The sequence below is a fragment of the Azolla caroliniana genome, unplaced genomic scaffold, assembly GCF_043228905.1.
Source record: "Azolla caroliniana isolate FFs.n. ecotype wild unplaced genomic scaffold, voAzoCaro1.0.p SCAF_1, whole genome shotgun sequence".
NCBI classification, from domain to species: domain Eukaryota; kingdom Viridiplantae; phylum Streptophyta; class Polypodiopsida; order Salviniales; family Salviniaceae; genus Azolla; species Azolla caroliniana.
In genome coordinates, this window is record NW_028230436.1 from 36,609,500 (window position 1) to 36,627,772 (window position 18,273).

An 18,273-nucleotide genomic window follows, 5' to 3' on the forward strand; every position below is an offset into this window, starting at 1 on the left:
CACTTTCCCAAAAATGGGGACCTAGATGAATTGTTTACTTTGAAGATTGAATTGAAAGCTTTTGTTTAGTCAAACTCGGCAACTATCATGACCATGCCAATGATAAGATGTAACATAGTTTTAAAAGCTTATGCACAATGTAGCATTGTGTAACCGTGGTTTGAAGGATGATCAGACATATCCTAATTAGTTAATCCTCATCTATGAAGCAGTCAATGAGAAAGTCTAGATGGAATTAATCTAAATTCCTCTAACTTGCATGTTTTCTTGTTTAAAATTGTCTACACACTAGAAAGCATCTTCTATAAATATAATTATAATACTCCCACAAGGAATCCTATTCTCCCCTTCTTTAGAGATACAATGCCTGATGATACACTATGGAGGAGATCGATAGAACTATATATGCGTTCAGTGGCATAGGTATTAAAAAATTCATGCATAAAAAACATATGAAAAGTGAAACTTTCCAAGTAGAACACACATTTCTCTTTTATCATCAGTGCTGATCCAATACCCAATCTTATCGCAACTTTTCCAATCCAGCCGTTGCACAACATGCTAAATTCTGGAACACACTATGGACAAACTAACTATACACTAACCCCAAAGATTTTAAGGAACTTCTGTCAATGAATTTGGTTTGGTGTTCTTTTTGTATCATACTCAACAATTATTTTTCCTCTTCTATATGACTGAGTGCATATGGATGCTCTACAAGACCCCATGTTGTTGATTGGCTTGTGCTTGGTATTCTTTTCGGATACTCCATAAACATTCCGCTACTTCATTCATGTTTGGTCTATCTAGCTTTGTTGGTGCCGAGCAATGAAAAGCTACTTCCGCCACTTTCTTCACTGCCACATAAGCCACTTCGCACTTCTCCAATTTCGGATCCATAATCCCCGCCAAATTGTTTTCCAAGAAATTCTTAAAAGCCTAAATTGAGTTAAAGAAAACATTTATTCCAAATAGGTTTTATTCCAGTCCTATATGTTATAGTTATTCATTACCAATAGAAGTCAAGAAAAGCTCAAACATAGAGAAGGGGGCACACACCAGAGTACCTACCCCAAGCATTTTGGATATTTACCAGAATACTCTATGTTTTAAAAATTACCAGGATGCCTTTGTTGTAGCAGTAAATTTTGCATTGCAGAGAGATGTTCTAGTAGTAAAATTTCGAGGATTTAAGAGGTATTCTGATAAATATCCAAAAATGTTAAAGAGGTATGTATTTTGGTGTTTTGCTTGCAAAAAAGAGGAAAACATAGCAAACTGACCCATCGAACAGTAATTTTTTCTTCTAGAGGTCGATTTGGTTCGATCGGACACCGCCCCGTCAGCAACTCCAAGAGTAAGATGCCATAAGAGTAAACATCACTCTTAGGTGTCAATTGATAGGATTTCAAGTATTCAGGGTCAAGATATCCCGGGGTTCCTTTGATTTGCTTCGTGATATGAATATCATCGGTTCCCAGAGACCCAGCCCTGGAAAATCCAAAATCTGCAACTTTGGCCCTGAAGTGTCTTGTTAAAAGTATGTTTGAGGATTTGATGTCACGGTGTATGATGGGACGCTCTAGAGCCAAAAGAAGAGGAAAAGATATCAAGAACAGCTTTGCTCAAATGGTGTCACTGTAAACAATTTAATAAATTTGGTGGTATTTTATGTGTTAAATCTAGTGCCTTTCTACTTTATAGGTAACAAACAGAAACCGAGTTTTTCGAAGTTTGCCTGCTCATGGAAAGTGGCCTTGAACCGTTCCAGTCTATATTTTTGGTGTGATTCTTTTATATGAACCACAATGGAAGGTTTACTAAACCACAACATCATAACCCTACTATTTTTCATGGAAAATCTAAGGCAACGTGCTTAGAACAAGCATTTTTTTAGCCTAAAGAAAAACCAGCATGCACAGTTACTCATTGATTGAACCTCTCAGATGGCTGCCTGAACAAAGTCAGTTTGGTGGATACTTTTGGACAATGAGCATCATCAGAATGTTAAACCAAAAATAAAAATTGAGAACTAACCTGCATACAAGTGGAGGTACGTAAGGGCATGAGCAATGTCAATTGCGATATCTAAACGCATAAGCAAGTCTAGCATGACACCAAATTCACCTGCGTGATGAAGAAAAATCATACTAAATTAGCTGCTCTTGCTACTAATGACATTTGTTAGTTAAGTGAATTCTCATCAAAGAAATAACCGCACTCACAGTCAAGATGTTGCCTCAAATTGCCATTTGGGACATACTCCTGAACTAAAATGCATTCATTCTCCTTGTCACAATACCCTATAAATTTGACAAGGTTCAAGTGCTCTACATTTGCCAATACATTCACTTCAGTTTGAAATTGAGCTGTCAATCGCAACATGAATTCATCCTATGAATTAAAAAAGAGTATCGGTACATACCTCGATTATCATGTTATATATGTCAAATAAATGATAGTGACTCGTATACGCTTAACAAAGTACATTTAACATTACCATGATGGTTTTACCTTTCTAGCTCGTTTAACTGCAACTTCTGTGCCATCTGAAAGTATTCCTTTGTAAACAATTCCAAACCCACCTTGTCCAATTTGGCGAAATAGTGAGAAATTTAAGGTTGCATTGTTAAGTTCGTCCAAAGTGAAAACAATAGCATTCCCCCGTTCTGGCATCATTTGAGACACAAAGCCATTAGATTCATTGGATATAGGTTTCTGCCCAGAGGGATCGATCGAAGGAAAATGGGGGTGATCGTGTTCCTTTTCCTCGATAAGCTTTTCTTTTTTCACACAGATGCAAGAAAACCAGGAGAATATCCTTTCCAATCCACTCAGGGACAGATCAGTCTTCATCTGAGGCATGGAAAAAGATGGGGAAATCTTTTACTTTATCAAGGAAAGAACATGGCTAGTTTCACATTATTGCCTTTTCCTCGAAGCTCTTTCACACATCCTGGCAAAACGAATAGAATTGAGTTGAGAATCGCGTTTAGTGTTTTGAGATGCTTGAATAACTATCTGACTGATATATTAACTCCATAAACTCGTGTTGACCTTAAAATCCTAGATCTATCTATGAGTCGTGAATCATGATAAAGATGAAAGTCATTCCCGGTGATCGAATCTCTTCTATTATCAAATATTAAGATTCAAACAACTCAAGTCCAGTTTCAGAGAAGAACTACGAGTTGTCGCATGTCAGGTTAGAAAACATCAAATGGAGATGTGTATGTGCAGTGTCGATAAAAACGGATGAACCTGACTTCAACGCATGAGAAAGCCCACATATAATCAACAATGAATTGAGCAGAGACAGAGACACAGAGAGATCATACCGTAGCTCCATATGGAAAAAATGAAAAACCGAATGACCAGAATGCATAGGGAACAAAAACAGTGACATACAAAAGAAGAATCAACGCCAAAAAAACCTCCGAGGCCCTCTAGTATGTCTAGAGTTTACCTTTTATGCTGATCCGGCCACATGACCATTTCATAAGGCAACAATTTTCACAACCTTTTGTGGTTATTTTGATTATCTTCTGATCACCCAAATCATATGACCAAATGAGTTCGAGCATTCTCGCAAGGCATCTTGTTGTTGTGTTAAAAGTCATTTATCTTAGTCGTCTCTAGCTCAACCTAATTAATTAAGTCGAACATTCCCGTAGGGCCAACCATTGTGTTGAATTATCTCCTCTTGTCATTTGTAATGCAACCACTCTCTTATAGTTATCTTAGATTATCTATCTTCAAGTCCTATGTGGCACGATTATATAAGTGAACATTTTTACATGGCCCACCACCATTTATTAAAGAATAACAACATGGAATTTTCCTAGTCAGAACCATTCCAAAGTATTTTAAGTAAACAATGATAAAAGCAAAATAACATTAGAGTGAGATTATGCAAGATTTGAAGACACCTTTGAGATGAGCTAAATATTATTGTCGCTAGTCACACTCAATTGATTGCAAGTCAAGATAAATTGATACCTTTTTGCTTTGTTTTTGAAAGATAACATATTGTCAAATGCATTGAAAATGTGATATGTTTTTATTATTAATGAGCCTTTAGAGACATCATTGTACATTGAAAATGGATTAGTTGTGACCTTCGTCATTCTACTCCAGGGTTGACTTGGCAATTGATATAGGATTCATTGTTTGAGGTTTGTCACACCATCATACCATATGCATGCTAAAAGTCCGAAAGACTCTAGTTTATTTAACCTATCAAGATTTTATTTCATTGTTCTCTGTGGCTAGCAATCCATTCCATCACTCATTTTAAAATATAATACATATACATTGAGACATTCAAGCAACACACTACCTTGCCATTCTAAGAACCTACAACCCCATTCCCAATAATTCATCACACAAAATACTATTATAGAGGTAGAATTCATGATCTTGCATTTCATGTTTGGAAGCACCCAATAATGAAAACCAAATATGAGGAGATGCACACTCACATCACAACATTCACATGACCCTGAACCCTAAACAGACTAAGATCTCAAGCCAATGTCTCTGCAAACGTTCACAGCGTCACACTTCAACAGGAACACCACCATGTTTCAAAGCACACAAGCATAGGCACATTTACGTTACAAAACATTAGCCCAACAAGTTATCAACATACATATATCTACAGACAACTTATAGTATAGAGTTAGCTACATATGGTAATATAGAGTTATCAACATTGCTGGGTATGGCAAAATGCTCCACATGTCAATCAATACTCTGGAACAGAGTTTCCCAAAATATGCATTTTTCTGAAACATCGTATAAAACCAGGCATGGTGATTCTTCTCTATTCAGAATCGATCCAAGATGGCTGCAACGACCCGTCATGTCATCCTATTTTTAACGTCAATCGCCCTTCTCTTCGTCTGCGGTGCGGTAAGATGCCATGGGGTGAGTGAACTGAGGGATGATGATGATGATGATTCTCTTGTTTATGATGGATATGGACGTCGACGTGATGGAGGCAGACATGAATCCAAGCTTCCCCAACAAGTGCTTCACAAGATGAAGGCCAAGGAAGAGGTCCTGTTCGAGGGAGGTTCATTCAAAATATGGTGGAGAGACGTCCTGCAATTTCCTGATGTTCACATCGAAGTCTCGGAAATCACATTTGAAGAAGGAGGCCTCTTGCTCCCCCAGTACGCCGACTCTGATGGCATCTCCTACGTTTTGGAAGGTAAAACTTACTGCTACTGAGGGATTTCTTAGGTAATTATCAGAAACCTACCTTATGAGTGAGTACAAGGATATCCTCATCCAAAATCAATGGTTCTAGCTAGCTACACAGATCGGATGTAAATATGTGTTTCATAGTAGACTAGAATTGTGTGGTGTGTGCACATGTAATCGTTATCATTCTATGAGCAGGGAGCGCAAAAGTCGGGATTGTTTCTCCATCTACTGAAGGACAACAACCTCCATACCTCCACATCAAGCAAGTGGAGAGAGGAGATGTGATAGGCATCCCTAAAGGAGTGGTCTTTTGGTGGTACAATGATGGGGAAGGTGATCATAGGATCTTTGCTGCATCCGATTCAACCACGGGAATACATCCTGGTCGATACCATGTACGCATATATGATCTCAAAACTCTACTACTATATAAACACAAATGTCTAGTAAGAAATATCTTTTCAGTCTTGTAAGAAATATGTCTCCTCTCTCGTATTCGTACATTGATGATGTGGGTTTGATTTGCACCCAATGTCCGTTGATACTTCCATCATTAATAATGTGGTTTTGCATTCCTACATTAATACTGCAGATTCAAATTTAATGTGTGTGGGTAATTCCATTATGGGTTTGTGTGTTTGGTTATGGTGCTACTTTGCCCATGTATGTATATGATGTGAGTATGCACATCCCTGTACTCCGTGTCTTTGTTTATGTTGCTAGCTGTATGTGAAAATACATGTAGGTGTAACGTATGTGGGTAATACATGTAGGTGTAACGTATGTGGGTATATTTATATGTTCGAATATATGTGGGATATATATATATATATATATATATATATATGTTCGAATATATCCAATTCATCCATACATTCATCCATACATGTGGGATATACATGTATATATATATGTGTGTACGTATGTTTGTGTATGCACCTTGGTGCCTACATTACACGCCCTACAGACATTATTCATGTAATTGTATATGGTAGTATGTAACTATATATGTGGGTAATATAATGTACAGGCTTTACATCAAATTTCAAATATTTTGAGCAGCAATTTTCACTAGCTGGAGCAAAAGGCGACCGTTTTGGTGGAATGCTTCATGGTTTCAGTCGCAAAGTTTTGGCTGCCGCATGGGGTGTAGACGAAAAGACAATGGCCCTCTTGTTAGACAGCCAAAAGGACACAACCATGATCAAGATTGATCGGAAGATTAGTAGTCTTTCAGACCCTAGAATCAGAACCCGAAGGTAATGTAGAGGACACAAGTTAATATATGGGGCATTATTGATGTAGGTAGTATGTGCTGATTTGCTTTTGTGATGTGAATATTTGCAAATATTTCAATATTTTGTTCATCAGTGCGGGATTGCACATTGCAAATGTGCTTGGTGAAGATGGGTTGCCAGGTAACCCAGGCGAGTTCAAGTATAAGTTGGATCAGGAATATCCTGATCTTTACGTGAAACGAGGCGGTTGGATGAAGGTGGTAAATGAAGATCATCTACCCATACTCAAGCTTGTTGGGATGAGTGCAGTAAAGGTTGGACTGGAAAAGGTTAGTTGTATAATAATTATGTATTTTTCTGGATTTTTCTTGTACTTGGAACTTGGTAGTTAATGTTGCATCTGTTGATTCTGTAGAATGCACTGGAGGGCCCTCTGATGGTCGGAGATGCTCACCAGGTGATATATGTCATGAGTGGGAGCGGCAAAATAGAGATTTCAAACAATGATGGGGAGACTATCTTGTCTGACAAGGTCCAAGAAGGCTCAGTTGTGGCCATCCCGAAGTTCTTGCCGTCAATAAGGGTTGCCGGTGCCGAAGGCTTGACATTTATCTCTTTCCTTACATCATCAAGGTAAAAACGTGTGACAATTTGGGTCCCTTTTTTATGTTCTCCAAAATGTGGGTGATGTATGGTGATATTTGTTGATACCAGGCCACTACCATCTTATCTTGTGGGGAAGAACTCTTTCTTTGATACCATCCCAATGCAAGTTCTAGCTGCATCTTTTGATGTGGATGAGCAGACACTTTCATCTATATGGGAAGGCCGGAGACATGATGAAGCTATCTTTCCTCCTCCCGTAGCTTAAGTTTGGGATAAAGAAATGCCTATTGGCTTGGTAGACATTACTAAAGCATATAATGTAGATAAAGGAATTAATGTATTTACTGGAGAGATGTATATAGGCTTGGGAGGATGTCCTCCAAAGGAAATCATGTATATAAGAAAGCAATCAATGTTTATACCTTCGCAAGTAAAGTTGTGCTCATCGATGGACAGTAATGGTGGTGACAACATGTTTCATTAATGTATTTTGTATTTTGTTTGGTGAAATGTAGGAATACCTTTTCTTATGTGTGGATAACTCTTTTCTATCCGAGTCGTATGATAGCCCCCCAAATCATTTTTCTCTAAGCAAGCTCATTATAATGCTTATGCTTTTTATCTTTCACCTCATGATATAATTATGTAACCAATGGCTCGTTTGCAACATTCGAATGATAGTCTATGTAGCTAAAAATCAATACTTTGGTGGTACATATAATTTTAATATTTCAAACCATTCGTTTTCTTAAATGAGGGTATATTGAGGATAGGAATAGCGGTTAGTCCTTGTATACCGAAACGGTGTATTTTCTTATTTTTTTGTACAAATAGCAAAAATACAATGTGAAGATATATATATATAACATGTACATTATGGTTTAATATTTCTGTCCTTGGTATTACGCCAAGTATTTCATTTCAGCCCTTGTATACCACTTCCTTAAAGGGTGTAAGTTATTGTACCAATAGCAAAATACATGTGAAGATATATAAACATTTCTGTCCGTGATATCACACCTCAAAACATGCTGTCTTTTAACTAAATTAACTACTTCTGAATTTCTATATAAATCTTTTATCAGTAAAATGTTAATGATCTTTGTCTTCTTCGTTTGTTCATTATCTTAGAACCAATTGTTTCCATAGTGTATCCCGTATATTATGGAGCATTTTGTATTGATGTTATTTCATTGAGTTTTGTAATTACAAATTACTTTGTTCTTATAAGATGAAGGGAAGGTTTTCATTAGTCCCCACTTACATATATAAGTACAAAATCATATTTAATACATGTGAACCACAAGATTCAATGCCATTGTTTGCCATTGGTATTCCTTGGCATATAAATGCCACCAACCTAGTTACATCTAGGAACTACTTTAGATAGCAATAATCAATAAAGAGGCAAGCAAAAGCCTCATCACATAGATTTGATCACTATACCATGGTATTGAATGTCAGTTCCACATTATTCACGAAGATAAATTTTAGTTACCTCCATAAGACACTTCATAATGTGCACTTAGAAAGTGATCTTGATTATTTCAATTCCAATATATTAGAACAAGAATCTTATACATATAACTTCACCCTTGTGTAAACTCTTTTGCATTTGGACTAGGAAAAATTGACGTTTCAAATTTAGCTAGGAGAGTGTAAAGTAAAAGTTACATTCATCATTAGCTAGAGAGAATTATAAAGCTTGGCACCCAATTACATACACAATGATAAGGAAGGTAGCAATGGCTACAACACCTATTGCAATCTTCTTCCAGTTTGTAGTGATTGAATGAAGAACACTCGTTGGGCAAGATGTGCAATCGAAGCAACGATAATCTTCACTATTGTTGTAAGTCGTACAATCGAGGTCTGCAGTAGAGTTTGTGGGGCTCACATAGTTTGTTCCAAACTTGGAGAATCCACAAACATTCGGTGGTTTGCAGCATCCATCCTATAAACAATTGCACAGCTTTGATTAATATTTGTAATTACCACTGGAAAGTAGAATGTAGACCCATTTGGAATGCTTAAATGCAGGACGAACATTGAGAATGTAGGTTGTTGTGAACGCTGCATGAAATTCGAGTGAGAATTTTGGACATTTGGTGTGGTATATAGGTGTTTGGATCCAATGCAATAAAATTCATGCCAATTCCCAGCCCTATCTAGTTGTAGAGTGTAGATATGTATTGCGGAAGTACATTTTATTTAATGTATTTGCATTTAAATTCTTAGATACCTTTAAATCTATAATATATATTGAATAATGGGAAGAGTATTTAAAAATCATGTGAGATGTACTAAGATAAGAGCTCACATAATTGTTAGCCACAACAAAGCGGAGGATACGTGAGAGGAAGCGTGATCCGGCGCCGGGAGCACTCTCGAGAGTGCACATTTTCGAGTCGCGGAGGCACGCACGGATGCGGGACCACCGGTAGGGGTCGTTCACGCGGTTCTGGAGCCACACCGAGAAGTCGGTAATCCGATACTGCTTGTAGCCGACGGACGTGAGAGCCTTGGCGGCGGACCGGTGCGTGACCACGAACGTGAAGAGCGCGAGAGTGAGGAGGCCGAGGATGAGGAGGAGGAGGAGGAAGAGGTAGGCGCGGAGGAGGATGGAGATTTTGAAGAAGGTGGCGAGGATGGCGAGGGCCGAAATGGCGGCTAAGAGCGCGCCGAGTGAGAGGAGGGGCCAGTGGAGCTCCTGCATGCAGGTCCCGGGTTGCCTGGTGGCCAACAACACTCCGAGTCCCGCAATTCCACCGCCGATGGCCATGGTGACCACATTGAAAATGACGAGTATGAGGTGGCTCATGCCACCACCTACAAGCCTCCTGCCTCCACTGCTTGCCATGATCACAATCTCAATATGTATGTAAAAAGTAATAGGTCCGGTTTGAGATTCTAATTTTTATGCAGACAGCTTACTTATATGCTTTGGATTGCTTTGTTTGTGGCTGAATGTGGGTATAACTGTAAAAAAAAGCTTCAGAGGCCTGAATCTATATTGTTAGTTTCTCTCAAACACACACACACACACACATAACTAACGACCAAGACGTTCACATGTCATATAGGTTGGCGGTTATTCCTTTTTGCCCCCGGGCTCCTTCTTCTCTTTCACACCGGGGCATGCTTTTTTAAACCATACCCTTTAGTAAGGTTCCAAGCGTCCAATACTTTTGGACAAGTAAGTAGCTCATAATACATATAAAACTACTATTGATATGGACAATTATGTATGTAAGTCTATAATGACACAACCTCCTCCATTATATAAGGTTCCTTTTGAACATTTCTCGTGAGCTTGTAACCTTATAAATCGCATGGTTTGCCTTTACCTAGGTTAAAAACAAGTATTCTCGCAACATCAATTACATGGTTAACCCCCATGGCATTTTATCACAAATACTCTTGCATGGAGAACAAAAAATGACTTTTGTGCACAATATTATCAATTTTTTTGACAATTTATTATGATCGTAAAAGGAAGATTTAGAAAGTCTCCTTAAGGTGAGAGTTACAACCTTATACTTGCTTGAGAATTCTTTCATGCATTTGCATTTACATGGGAAAAAGTTTGGGATAATCACAAAATATAATTGAATCCAACTAAAAACAACTATTGGGAGGGCAATGTAAGATTGGGTCCGTACTCTTGCATGGAAGAAAGAGAGACGGAATCCATTATAATTGGATTCTGGGATGGATGCTCGACAGAAGTTTATGGAAGCAATTAGGTCAAGAGCTTTGCAAAATTCCAACTTGCCCCTAACAATAATTCCTCAAACTGCTTACATGATGATCTAAACCTAGTTAATAACATGAACGTATGTTGCAATGAGTACAACAACAATATACCAATAACTTGAGATTTTTTAACCCCTTTGAAACTTAAGGTTATATAGTACATACACTCTACCACGAACATGGAATGGAGCCTTTTGACGAATCCGTTCTCGTATGAATCTCGTGTGGTATCATTAAATTTCTTGTATATGACTTTTCCTTTCCTCTAGTCTCGATAGTTGAGACATGAGCAACATATAATGTTTGACCTTCACATATTCTCTCCATCGGATGTGGATTTCCATTTGGTCATGAGCCAATAGAGATAGTTGTTTGCCTCACTTTCTTTCTCCGATCCACACCATGCTAGAGAGGTAGATAGTCCGTGTGCCCGCTATGCCCGAACACTAAACTACTATTGTGCTCCCCACACTACTGTATGGGCAGGCTGCCCGTCGAGCAATGATACGGTTTGGCCCTGGATTCATCTCTCGCCCAATGATATGGTGCCACGCGAGATACATCGATGTGTCGGGCCGACATGTGGTGTGTGATGTGGCACTCACATATCTATCTCTTAGCCTAACTAGGGCAGGGGCAGGGGCAGGGGCAGGGACAGAGACAGGGGACAGAGACAGAGACAGTCTCCATGTATTGCGGTCCTGCTAATAGTACTTACAGGCTCTGCGCCTTCTCGTCTTCTTCTTCTTCTTCTTCTTCTCTGACTTCATCTCTCTCTCTGCCTCCCAGGCCTTCTTCCAAACACTCTTCTCGTCTTCTCCTACGACTCCGCGATCGGCCCACGCCGCTCACGGCTGCGACACTTCGACGCACTCTCCTCCGTTTCTCGAAGCCTACCCTCCTCTCCACGCTCCGCCATCTCCTCCTCCTCCAAGAATGGAAGATCGCCCTTCCTGTAAGTCTAGCTTTGTCGATATGTACTTTGTTCCTCTTATCATTTACGTATTAGAGAGATAGACGAAAAGACATAGAGATAGGTAGATGATCGAATATGGTAGATACTACTAGTTTCAGAGCATTTCTTTATCTCTCCAAATGCCCTGATGCTGGCCTGTTTAGTTCTCTATATATGTTCGAGAGGTAAGATAGATAAAGAGAGAGAGATAGGTGGTCGAATGTGATGGAAAGAAACATTGCTGTGCACTCTCCGCGTGTGCAGTTGATGCATGAATCGCGATGTTCGGGAATTTTACTCCTGACCATTGCAAGTCATAGAGAAAGAATGATATAAATGCACAAAAAACCATGAAAAGTGACAACCTCCTCCTTTCCTTCATACATGAGATGTCAGACACTCAGCAGGACAAGAATGAGAAAGAGACAATATTTTTTCACGGAATGGAAAACTGACATTGCAGCACTCTTTCTTTCCCTCAGATGTACCTTGCCCTCGTCAATGCCCCTTGGTTCAAGTGGGACCCTGGGCTTCTCGCAGAGCTCACTGCTTTACTCGACAAATGTCAGGAGACTCAACATTCTCAAGCTCTTCTTGAAACTCATCATGAAAAACTGAATTCGAAGCAACTTTTGGAGTTCAAGTGTGCACTTATCCTTCATTATGCCAGGTATCACCTCAAAACTGAAATGCTTGCCACTTTCAAAAGCGTGGAAATGTCATCAGATTCACACGCGAGAGTTTCGGCATTTAGCTCTTTGATCCAAGCATATGCATGCATTGATCTGCCTCATGATGCCTATGCCACATTGATCGATATGCAAACACGTGGTTTCAAACCATCTTCAAAGGATTTGAAAGCAGTTCTTTTCAGTTTTGGAAGATGTGGTTTGTTTGATAATATGGAAAGAATAACTTCAGACATGGAGAAGCTGGGGTTTTTAAAGGATCCTGTAGTATTCAACATGATCATCAACACGTACGCCACAGTTGAGAATCACTCCAAGATCGAAGAATGGATAGATAAGATGTTGGCTTCAGGTGTGAAACCAACTGTAAGATCACTTAATGCAGTAGCGAAAGCTTGCCCAGTGCTTACAAAGCTTTCAACAAGGAACACTTATGTACCTATAGCATTGCTCTTCGAGTATTTAGAGAAGAACTGTGCTACGCAAGGGGAGATCAAAAGTGTTGAATACCTTGTCAAGCTTTGTCTAGTTCAAGAGGCAGTAAAATGGGATAATTCTTGGCAACTTGATCTCCATAGCACGGTTGTTGGTTCAGCATATGTGATGCTCTTGTGTTGGCTGAGAGAAGTATTGGGGAGACTTGATACTCGACTTGAGTTTCCATCTGAGATTGTCATTGTAACTGGATGGGGTAAACATAGTGAGACCAGGGGAAGCTCCTACATAAAGCTAATGGTTCGTGATTTGCTTGAAAATATGGGAAGCCCTTTTATGGTAGATAGCCAAAACAAGGGTAGATTGTTTGCAAAATCTCATGCTGTGCTGGCATGGCTTACGAGATTGTGAATTTTATTTTTAATGGAGTCAACATTTTCATGAGTAATCAATCCTCACTGTAGGTTGTAAGGTATTGCCATTCTTGAAAAGCACAGAGGGATCCTTTTCTGTGTTTGTATGTTTGCATCAATAGATTTTTATTTAATTCACATTGAGAGGGGAAATTTCCTGGTCTGTAAAACAAAATCTCTCTTTTTTTTAATGGAGGAATCCTTTCCCCATTGGTCTTGGTAAGGCTCTAATCAATCCTATTTCACATTGAGAATTCTCATTCCACATTGCAAAGAACATACTTGGGTTTATTTCAATGAGATTTCCTCCCTATTCATCCATTTTTGTTTGCAGAAGAGTTTCTCTTGGTACTATGAAACATACATCTTAGTTTGATGCTTATTTCCTCTAATGTGATTGCAACACCTTTTGTTTTTTGAGTTGTTCCACATCCATCCATCCAAAACAAAACAAATTGGTTCTACTTCAAGACTTGACTTTGGCAACTAAAAAATGATGCAGTACTATAATTCTTTTGGGTTCAACTATCATGAGCACAATGAATGGTGTAAAATGTGGTTTAGCTCTAGAAAGAGACCTTGTTAATGTGTGATTGCACAAGTTGTCAAAAGAGAAATTTGAACTAGCAATAAAATGAGCTGAGCAAATGTTTTCTACATTTTGTGTCTCACTGTTAAAATTCACTCAACAACATATATCAAGTCCACAAGTTTGCTCGACATGTTTTCTTATGAAAATGTTGCAATATTACATGATGACACATGGACCTTGTAGTGCCTTCTCTAGAAAAAGTGTTGGAATTTGGGAAAAGGATTTGCAAACTTGTGCCCTGCGATATATATTCTGCAAACATGAGTATGCAACACTTTTGCTGTAATATTTATTGTGTGGTAAGAGTGAAATTGTATTTGTACAAGTGAGCTTATTAAGGAACACTTTCATTGTATTTGTACATATCATTCTTACTGGAAGTGCTCTTTAAAATTGAAGACATATTTAAATTGTTCAATTTAAAAGCTAAACAAAATCATATGTTTGTGATTCAAAACCTTCTTTGACATTAGACTTGTCATTTGTTCATTTGTTGCATAAACTCCATATTTCCAAATCACGGATTTCTTAGTGTCTCTATGCAACCTCCTTGTAGCATTATTGTTGATAGATGAAGACAAAGATGTGTAATTGATTAGAGGAGAATTAACAACCAGCAAATGTGGCTAAGCTTCAGAGATAGAAATGGGTTAAGGAAGAGTGCACCTATATGTCAGATGTAATTACCATCATGGGGGTAGTCTATTGTCCTTATTGAATTTCGCCTGCACGATGCAACTATAATAAGTATATATGTATGCTTCCACTTCGCAAATCTTTGGACTAAGTTTTTTCATAGATGCCTTAAGTTTGGTACAGGTCAACAAGTTACTAGTATGTAATTAGAGAAACATATTCATGCATACCCCCAAAGGTTGATCCTAGTAAAGGGCAACAATTGGTAGAGGGGATGGAAAAGTGAATGGGGGTAGGGGGCTCCCACACTATCACGTTGTGGTGTGGTGAAGAGCTTTTGAATTTTGAAAATCTCTGCTTTTTGACTGTATGAATAGGTTGGTGCGAAATGCTAAAATAAAATAAACTAGGCATTTGATAAAAATTGAAAATAAAAATAAAGAAGTGCATTTGCTAAAATAAACAAAAAAAGAAGAGAGGCATGGGCTCAAAAAAAAGAAAAAAGGCATTGCCTAAAATAAAATAGAATACGCATTTGCCAAAAAAGAAAAGAAAAGGAAAAGACATTGGCTAAAATAAAAAATAAACAGGAAAAATCTATGCAATTCTGTTTTTTTTGAAATTGCATAAATAATTAAATAAACTACCAACATATCTATCGATAACATAAACTGAGAAAATGCAAGAAACGGAGCGAAAGGCAAAAAGCAAAAAGCGAAAAAGCAAAGGAAGGGAGGGGGGGGGGGGGGGGGGGAGAGAGCAAGACGCGATGAAAGATCCGACATGAACAAAAAATGCAAAGAACGAAAGAAACAGAGCGAGAGAGAGAGATGTGTTGAAGAGAAAGACGGACAAGCAAGAAAAAGCAGCAGAAATAAAAGAAGTTCAGCAGAAACAAAGCATATAGTATGTATGTATGTATGTACATGTAGTTGATAGCAGACAGTAGTTAGTTAGTTCGTTTCAAATGGATTGGGCGGGGGTCTTTGGGTGGGAGTGATTGAAGGGGAAAGAGAGAGAGAGAGAGAGAGAGAGAGAGAGAGAGAGAAGGGCGGGAACAGTTCGCTGCTGCAGCAGCTCCTCTGAATCCTCCTCCTCCTTATATCTATCTATCTATATATAAAGAAAGAAAGAAAGAAAGGCCAGTCAAGAATCCATGGAAGAAGCAGCAGGAACAGAGTAAGAAAAGCCTTCCCCCCCCCTTGTCTCCTTCTTCATTCATTCATTCATTGATCCACCGATCAATCCATTCCATCCTGTTTCCACGCACGTACTCTCCATATATAGAAGAATCTAGAGAGAGAGAGATTTTTGCCATATCAAAGAATGGAGGCAGGATCAGTGACCATGCCATCCCGCCACCGCCTGCTGCCGATGGTGATGATGATCGTGGCCATGGCCATGGCCTTCATGGTTAACCCCTCCCTCTGCGCCTACCAGAATGTCACCACCCTCCTCCGAAACCACCCTTCCTGCAGCTCCTTCAACACCCTCCTCACCAACTATGGCGTCGCCTCTGCCATCAACAGCCGCACCACAATCACTGTGCTCTGCCCCCCCAATGCCGCCATTGATGCCTTCTTCTCATCCTCCCGCCTCGCCCACGACCGTCAAACCATCTTCAACGTCCTAAGCTTCCATGTGCTCCTCGATTACGAGGACCCTCAGAAGCTTCGATCCCTGTCCGATGGCTCTGCAATCCTCACCACGCTCTTCCAGACCACCGGCCTCTCCGCCGGACTCAATGGCTTCCTCAACCTAACCACCCTAACTAATGGAACCACCCTACTCCGCTCTGCATCTGCCCCTCCTGGATCTCCGCCTTTGGCTTCTGTGATGGCTTCTCTGGAGAGCTTCCCCTTCAACATAAGCATTCTCTCCATCTCTGCTCTGCTTACGCCCACGGGAGCTTCCCTTCCACCCTCATCGCCAGTCAATGTCACTGACGTCCTTGCTCGTTCCGCGGCAGGGAATTTCTCTACCTTTGTCTCGTTGCTAGTATCATCTGGAGTTGATAAGGTCTTTCAATCGCATGATTCATCCCCGGGATTGACAATCTTTGCACCCACCAACAGTGCATTCGATCGCATGTCGGGATCAATGGTGTATGCAAGCCTCTCCATGGCTCAGAGGGTCTCGCTTCTCGAGTTCCACGGGATTGCTTCCTTTTTCCCCACACAAGAGTTGTTGGGTTCCGCAGGGTCTCAACCCACCCTAGCTACCACATCAGGCAATGCTGATTATAAGCTTTCTTTGACTCCATCCACAAAGACCGGTATGGTTTCAATCATAACCAATGGCAATGGAAACCCTGTCCCGATAATGGGGACGCTCTACTCCAACAATCCCGTGTCGATCTTCTCGATCGATTCGTTGCTCCTTCCTGCAGAAATCTTTCCGTCGATCGCAGCATCGCCATCTCCGTCCATAACATTAGCCCCAGGACCCAGTGGGCCTGCATTGTCTCCGCCCGACTCGAGTCCAACTATTTCGCAAGTGATGTCTCCGGCATCGGCATTGGCCCCGGCAATGCAAACTCCTAAATCATCAGCACCACCAAATTATTCGCCCCCTGCTCCACCTGCAGACTTGTCTTTCGGTGGTCCCCAAGTTGCATCAGGACCCAAGAATGATGATGAGAGCTCTGCACATTCGGTGCAGAGAAATCATTGTTATCTTCACCTGTGTGCTTCCATCTTCCTTGTTTTCTTCATTGGTTCTCTTTTGTATTAGTTTGTGGCTACCCATGAAAATTGTAATCTTCTCGGTGCCATTTTGAATTTACTAGAATATGCCTTTATATATTAGAATCTCAAAAAAAATTGGCATCTCCATCATTTTCTGTAATTTACTGTCGAGTTATGAAACCCATTGACGGACGTGTGTAAAGCTATCTACATATATCTCTACAATAAGAAATGATGTCAAGACAAGAAGTAAAAGATGCACACTTATCTATGGATCATTTATGTGTGAGCAAAATGATCAAAATACTACACCAGAATTCATTAGATGTCATTTTACTTTTAAGGATTTTTGTAATTGCCGCATTTTGTAGAGGGACACCTAGTTGAGATTTCTATGGGTGGGTGGGAAGTTTCATAGTACGGTGATAAGCAATATTGTAGAATTACATACAAGATGAATGAGGTCTCTCTGGATAATAAATTATAAAGATGAATGCAGCCTTCCATTATACTGGTCACAAACCTAACGTTTTACAGCACCACCACCAAACGAAAGGTTGTTCCTAACATGAGCTTAATCTTTATTTTTTGGAGAAGTTGGCAAAGCAAAGTACTAACGTTAGCCTATTGGCAAATTTATAAAAACTGTAGTCTGTTTCTATTGACTAATCATATGCTGGGGTTTAATATGCTGTTGTCAAATTATTATTATTTCTGTTCGCCAAAATCTAGCTTCTCTTTTTATTCTCTTTTTCTCTGGGGTTGACTAAGTGCAAATGGGAAATAGCAAGAGCTCAAGTAAATTTGGGGAAATAAAGAACTTGGCGAGTCATATGTTCAGCAAGTGATATATTAACACAATGACAACATTTAGCTGCTGATAAAAGCTTATAATCATTCAAATTTTGAAAAGAGTCAAGCTTGTCCAAATGTATTCACCATTTCTCAGTGTTGCTGTGAAGGGTTCACTATTATAGAAAAACTTATATTTTAACTTTGGTTATGTCAGTGTGAAGGATTTAATATTTTATCCCACCTCGTGCAATACTTTGAAA

General features: G+C 39.5%; 5 protein-coding genes and 1 long non-coding RNA gene across 7 annotated transcripts; 3 read left to right on the forward strand and 3 right to left on the reverse strand.

Moving 5' to 3' along the window:
• Positions 1 to 583: 583 nt before the first annotated feature.
• LOC147870279 (calmodulin-binding receptor-like cytoplasmic kinase 2) lies at positions 584 to 3,280 on the reverse strand. Of its 2 annotated transcripts, XM_087338604.1 has the most exons (6): positions 3,058 to 3,280; positions 2,515 to 2,956; positions 2,226 to 2,394; positions 2,038 to 2,127; positions 1,284 to 1,582; positions 584 to 939 (listed from the first exon to the last, which is right to left on the reverse strand). In XM_087338604.1, exons 2-6 carry the CDS (start codon positions 2,863 to 2,865, stop codon positions 715 to 717), a joined length of 1,134 nt encoding a protein of 377 aa, XP_087194730.1. In that variant the 5' UTR covers positions 2,866 to 2,956; positions 3,058 to 3,280; the 3' UTR covers positions 584 to 714. The 2 variants fall into 2 exon arrangements, with proteins under 2 accessions (XP_087194730.1, XP_087194727.1); XM_087338601.1 differs by having other exon boundaries at positions 2,515 to 3,280.
• Positions 3,281 to 4,706: 1,426 nt separating this feature from the next.
• On the forward strand, positions 4,707 to 7,476 carry LOC147870280 (cocosin 1-like). The gene is made up of 6 exons (XM_087338580.1): positions 4,707 to 5,215; positions 5,407 to 5,606; positions 6,274 to 6,470; positions 6,583 to 6,778; positions 6,865 to 7,082; positions 7,164 to 7,476. The coding sequence occupies exons 1-6, from the start codon at positions 4,846 to 4,848 to the stop codon at positions 7,318 to 7,320; spliced, it is 1,338 nt and encodes a 445-aa protein (XP_087194706.1). The 5' UTR covers positions 4,707 to 4,845; the 3' UTR covers positions 7,321 to 7,476.
• A 1,275-nt stretch (positions 7,477 to 8,751) lies between these two features.
• LOC147870281 (tetraspanin-8-like) lies at positions 8,752 to 9,915 on the reverse strand. The gene is made up of 2 exons (XM_087331313.1): positions 9,376 to 9,915; positions 8,752 to 9,009 (listed from the first exon to the last, which is right to left on the reverse strand). Exons 1-2 carry the CDS (start codon positions 9,913 to 9,915, stop codon positions 8,752 to 8,754), a joined length of 798 nt encoding a protein of 265 aa, XP_087187439.1.
• Positions 9,916 to 11,468: 1,553 nt separating this feature from the next.
• On the forward strand, positions 11,469 to 13,510 carry LOC147870282 (pentatricopeptide repeat-containing protein At2g17033-like). The gene is made up of 2 exons (XM_087338590.1): positions 11,469 to 11,766; positions 12,249 to 13,510. The coding sequence occupies exons 1-2, from the start codon at positions 11,500 to 11,502 to the stop codon at positions 13,299 to 13,301; spliced, it is 1,320 nt and encodes a 439-aa protein (XP_087194716.1). The 5' UTR covers positions 11,469 to 11,499; the 3' UTR covers positions 13,302 to 13,510.
• LOC147870283 (uncharacterized) lies at positions 11,585 to 14,141 on the reverse strand. Its single transcript, XR_015532066.1, has 2 exons — positions 14,066 to 14,141; positions 11,585 to 11,772 (listed from the first exon to the last, which is right to left on the reverse strand). It is a non-coding gene; the product is annotated as an uncharacterized LOC147870283 (long non-coding RNA).
• Positions 14,142 to 15,926: 1,785 nt separating this feature from the next.
• On the forward strand, positions 15,927 to 17,316 carry LOC147870284 (fasciclin-like arabinogalactan protein 10). The gene has a single exon (XM_087331428.1). It carries the CDS (start codon positions 15,927 to 15,929, stop codon positions 17,262 to 17,264), a length of 1,338 nt encoding a protein of 445 aa, XP_087187554.1. The 3' UTR covers positions 17,265 to 17,316.
• The last annotated feature ends 957 nt before the right edge of the window (positions 17,317 to 18,273 follow it).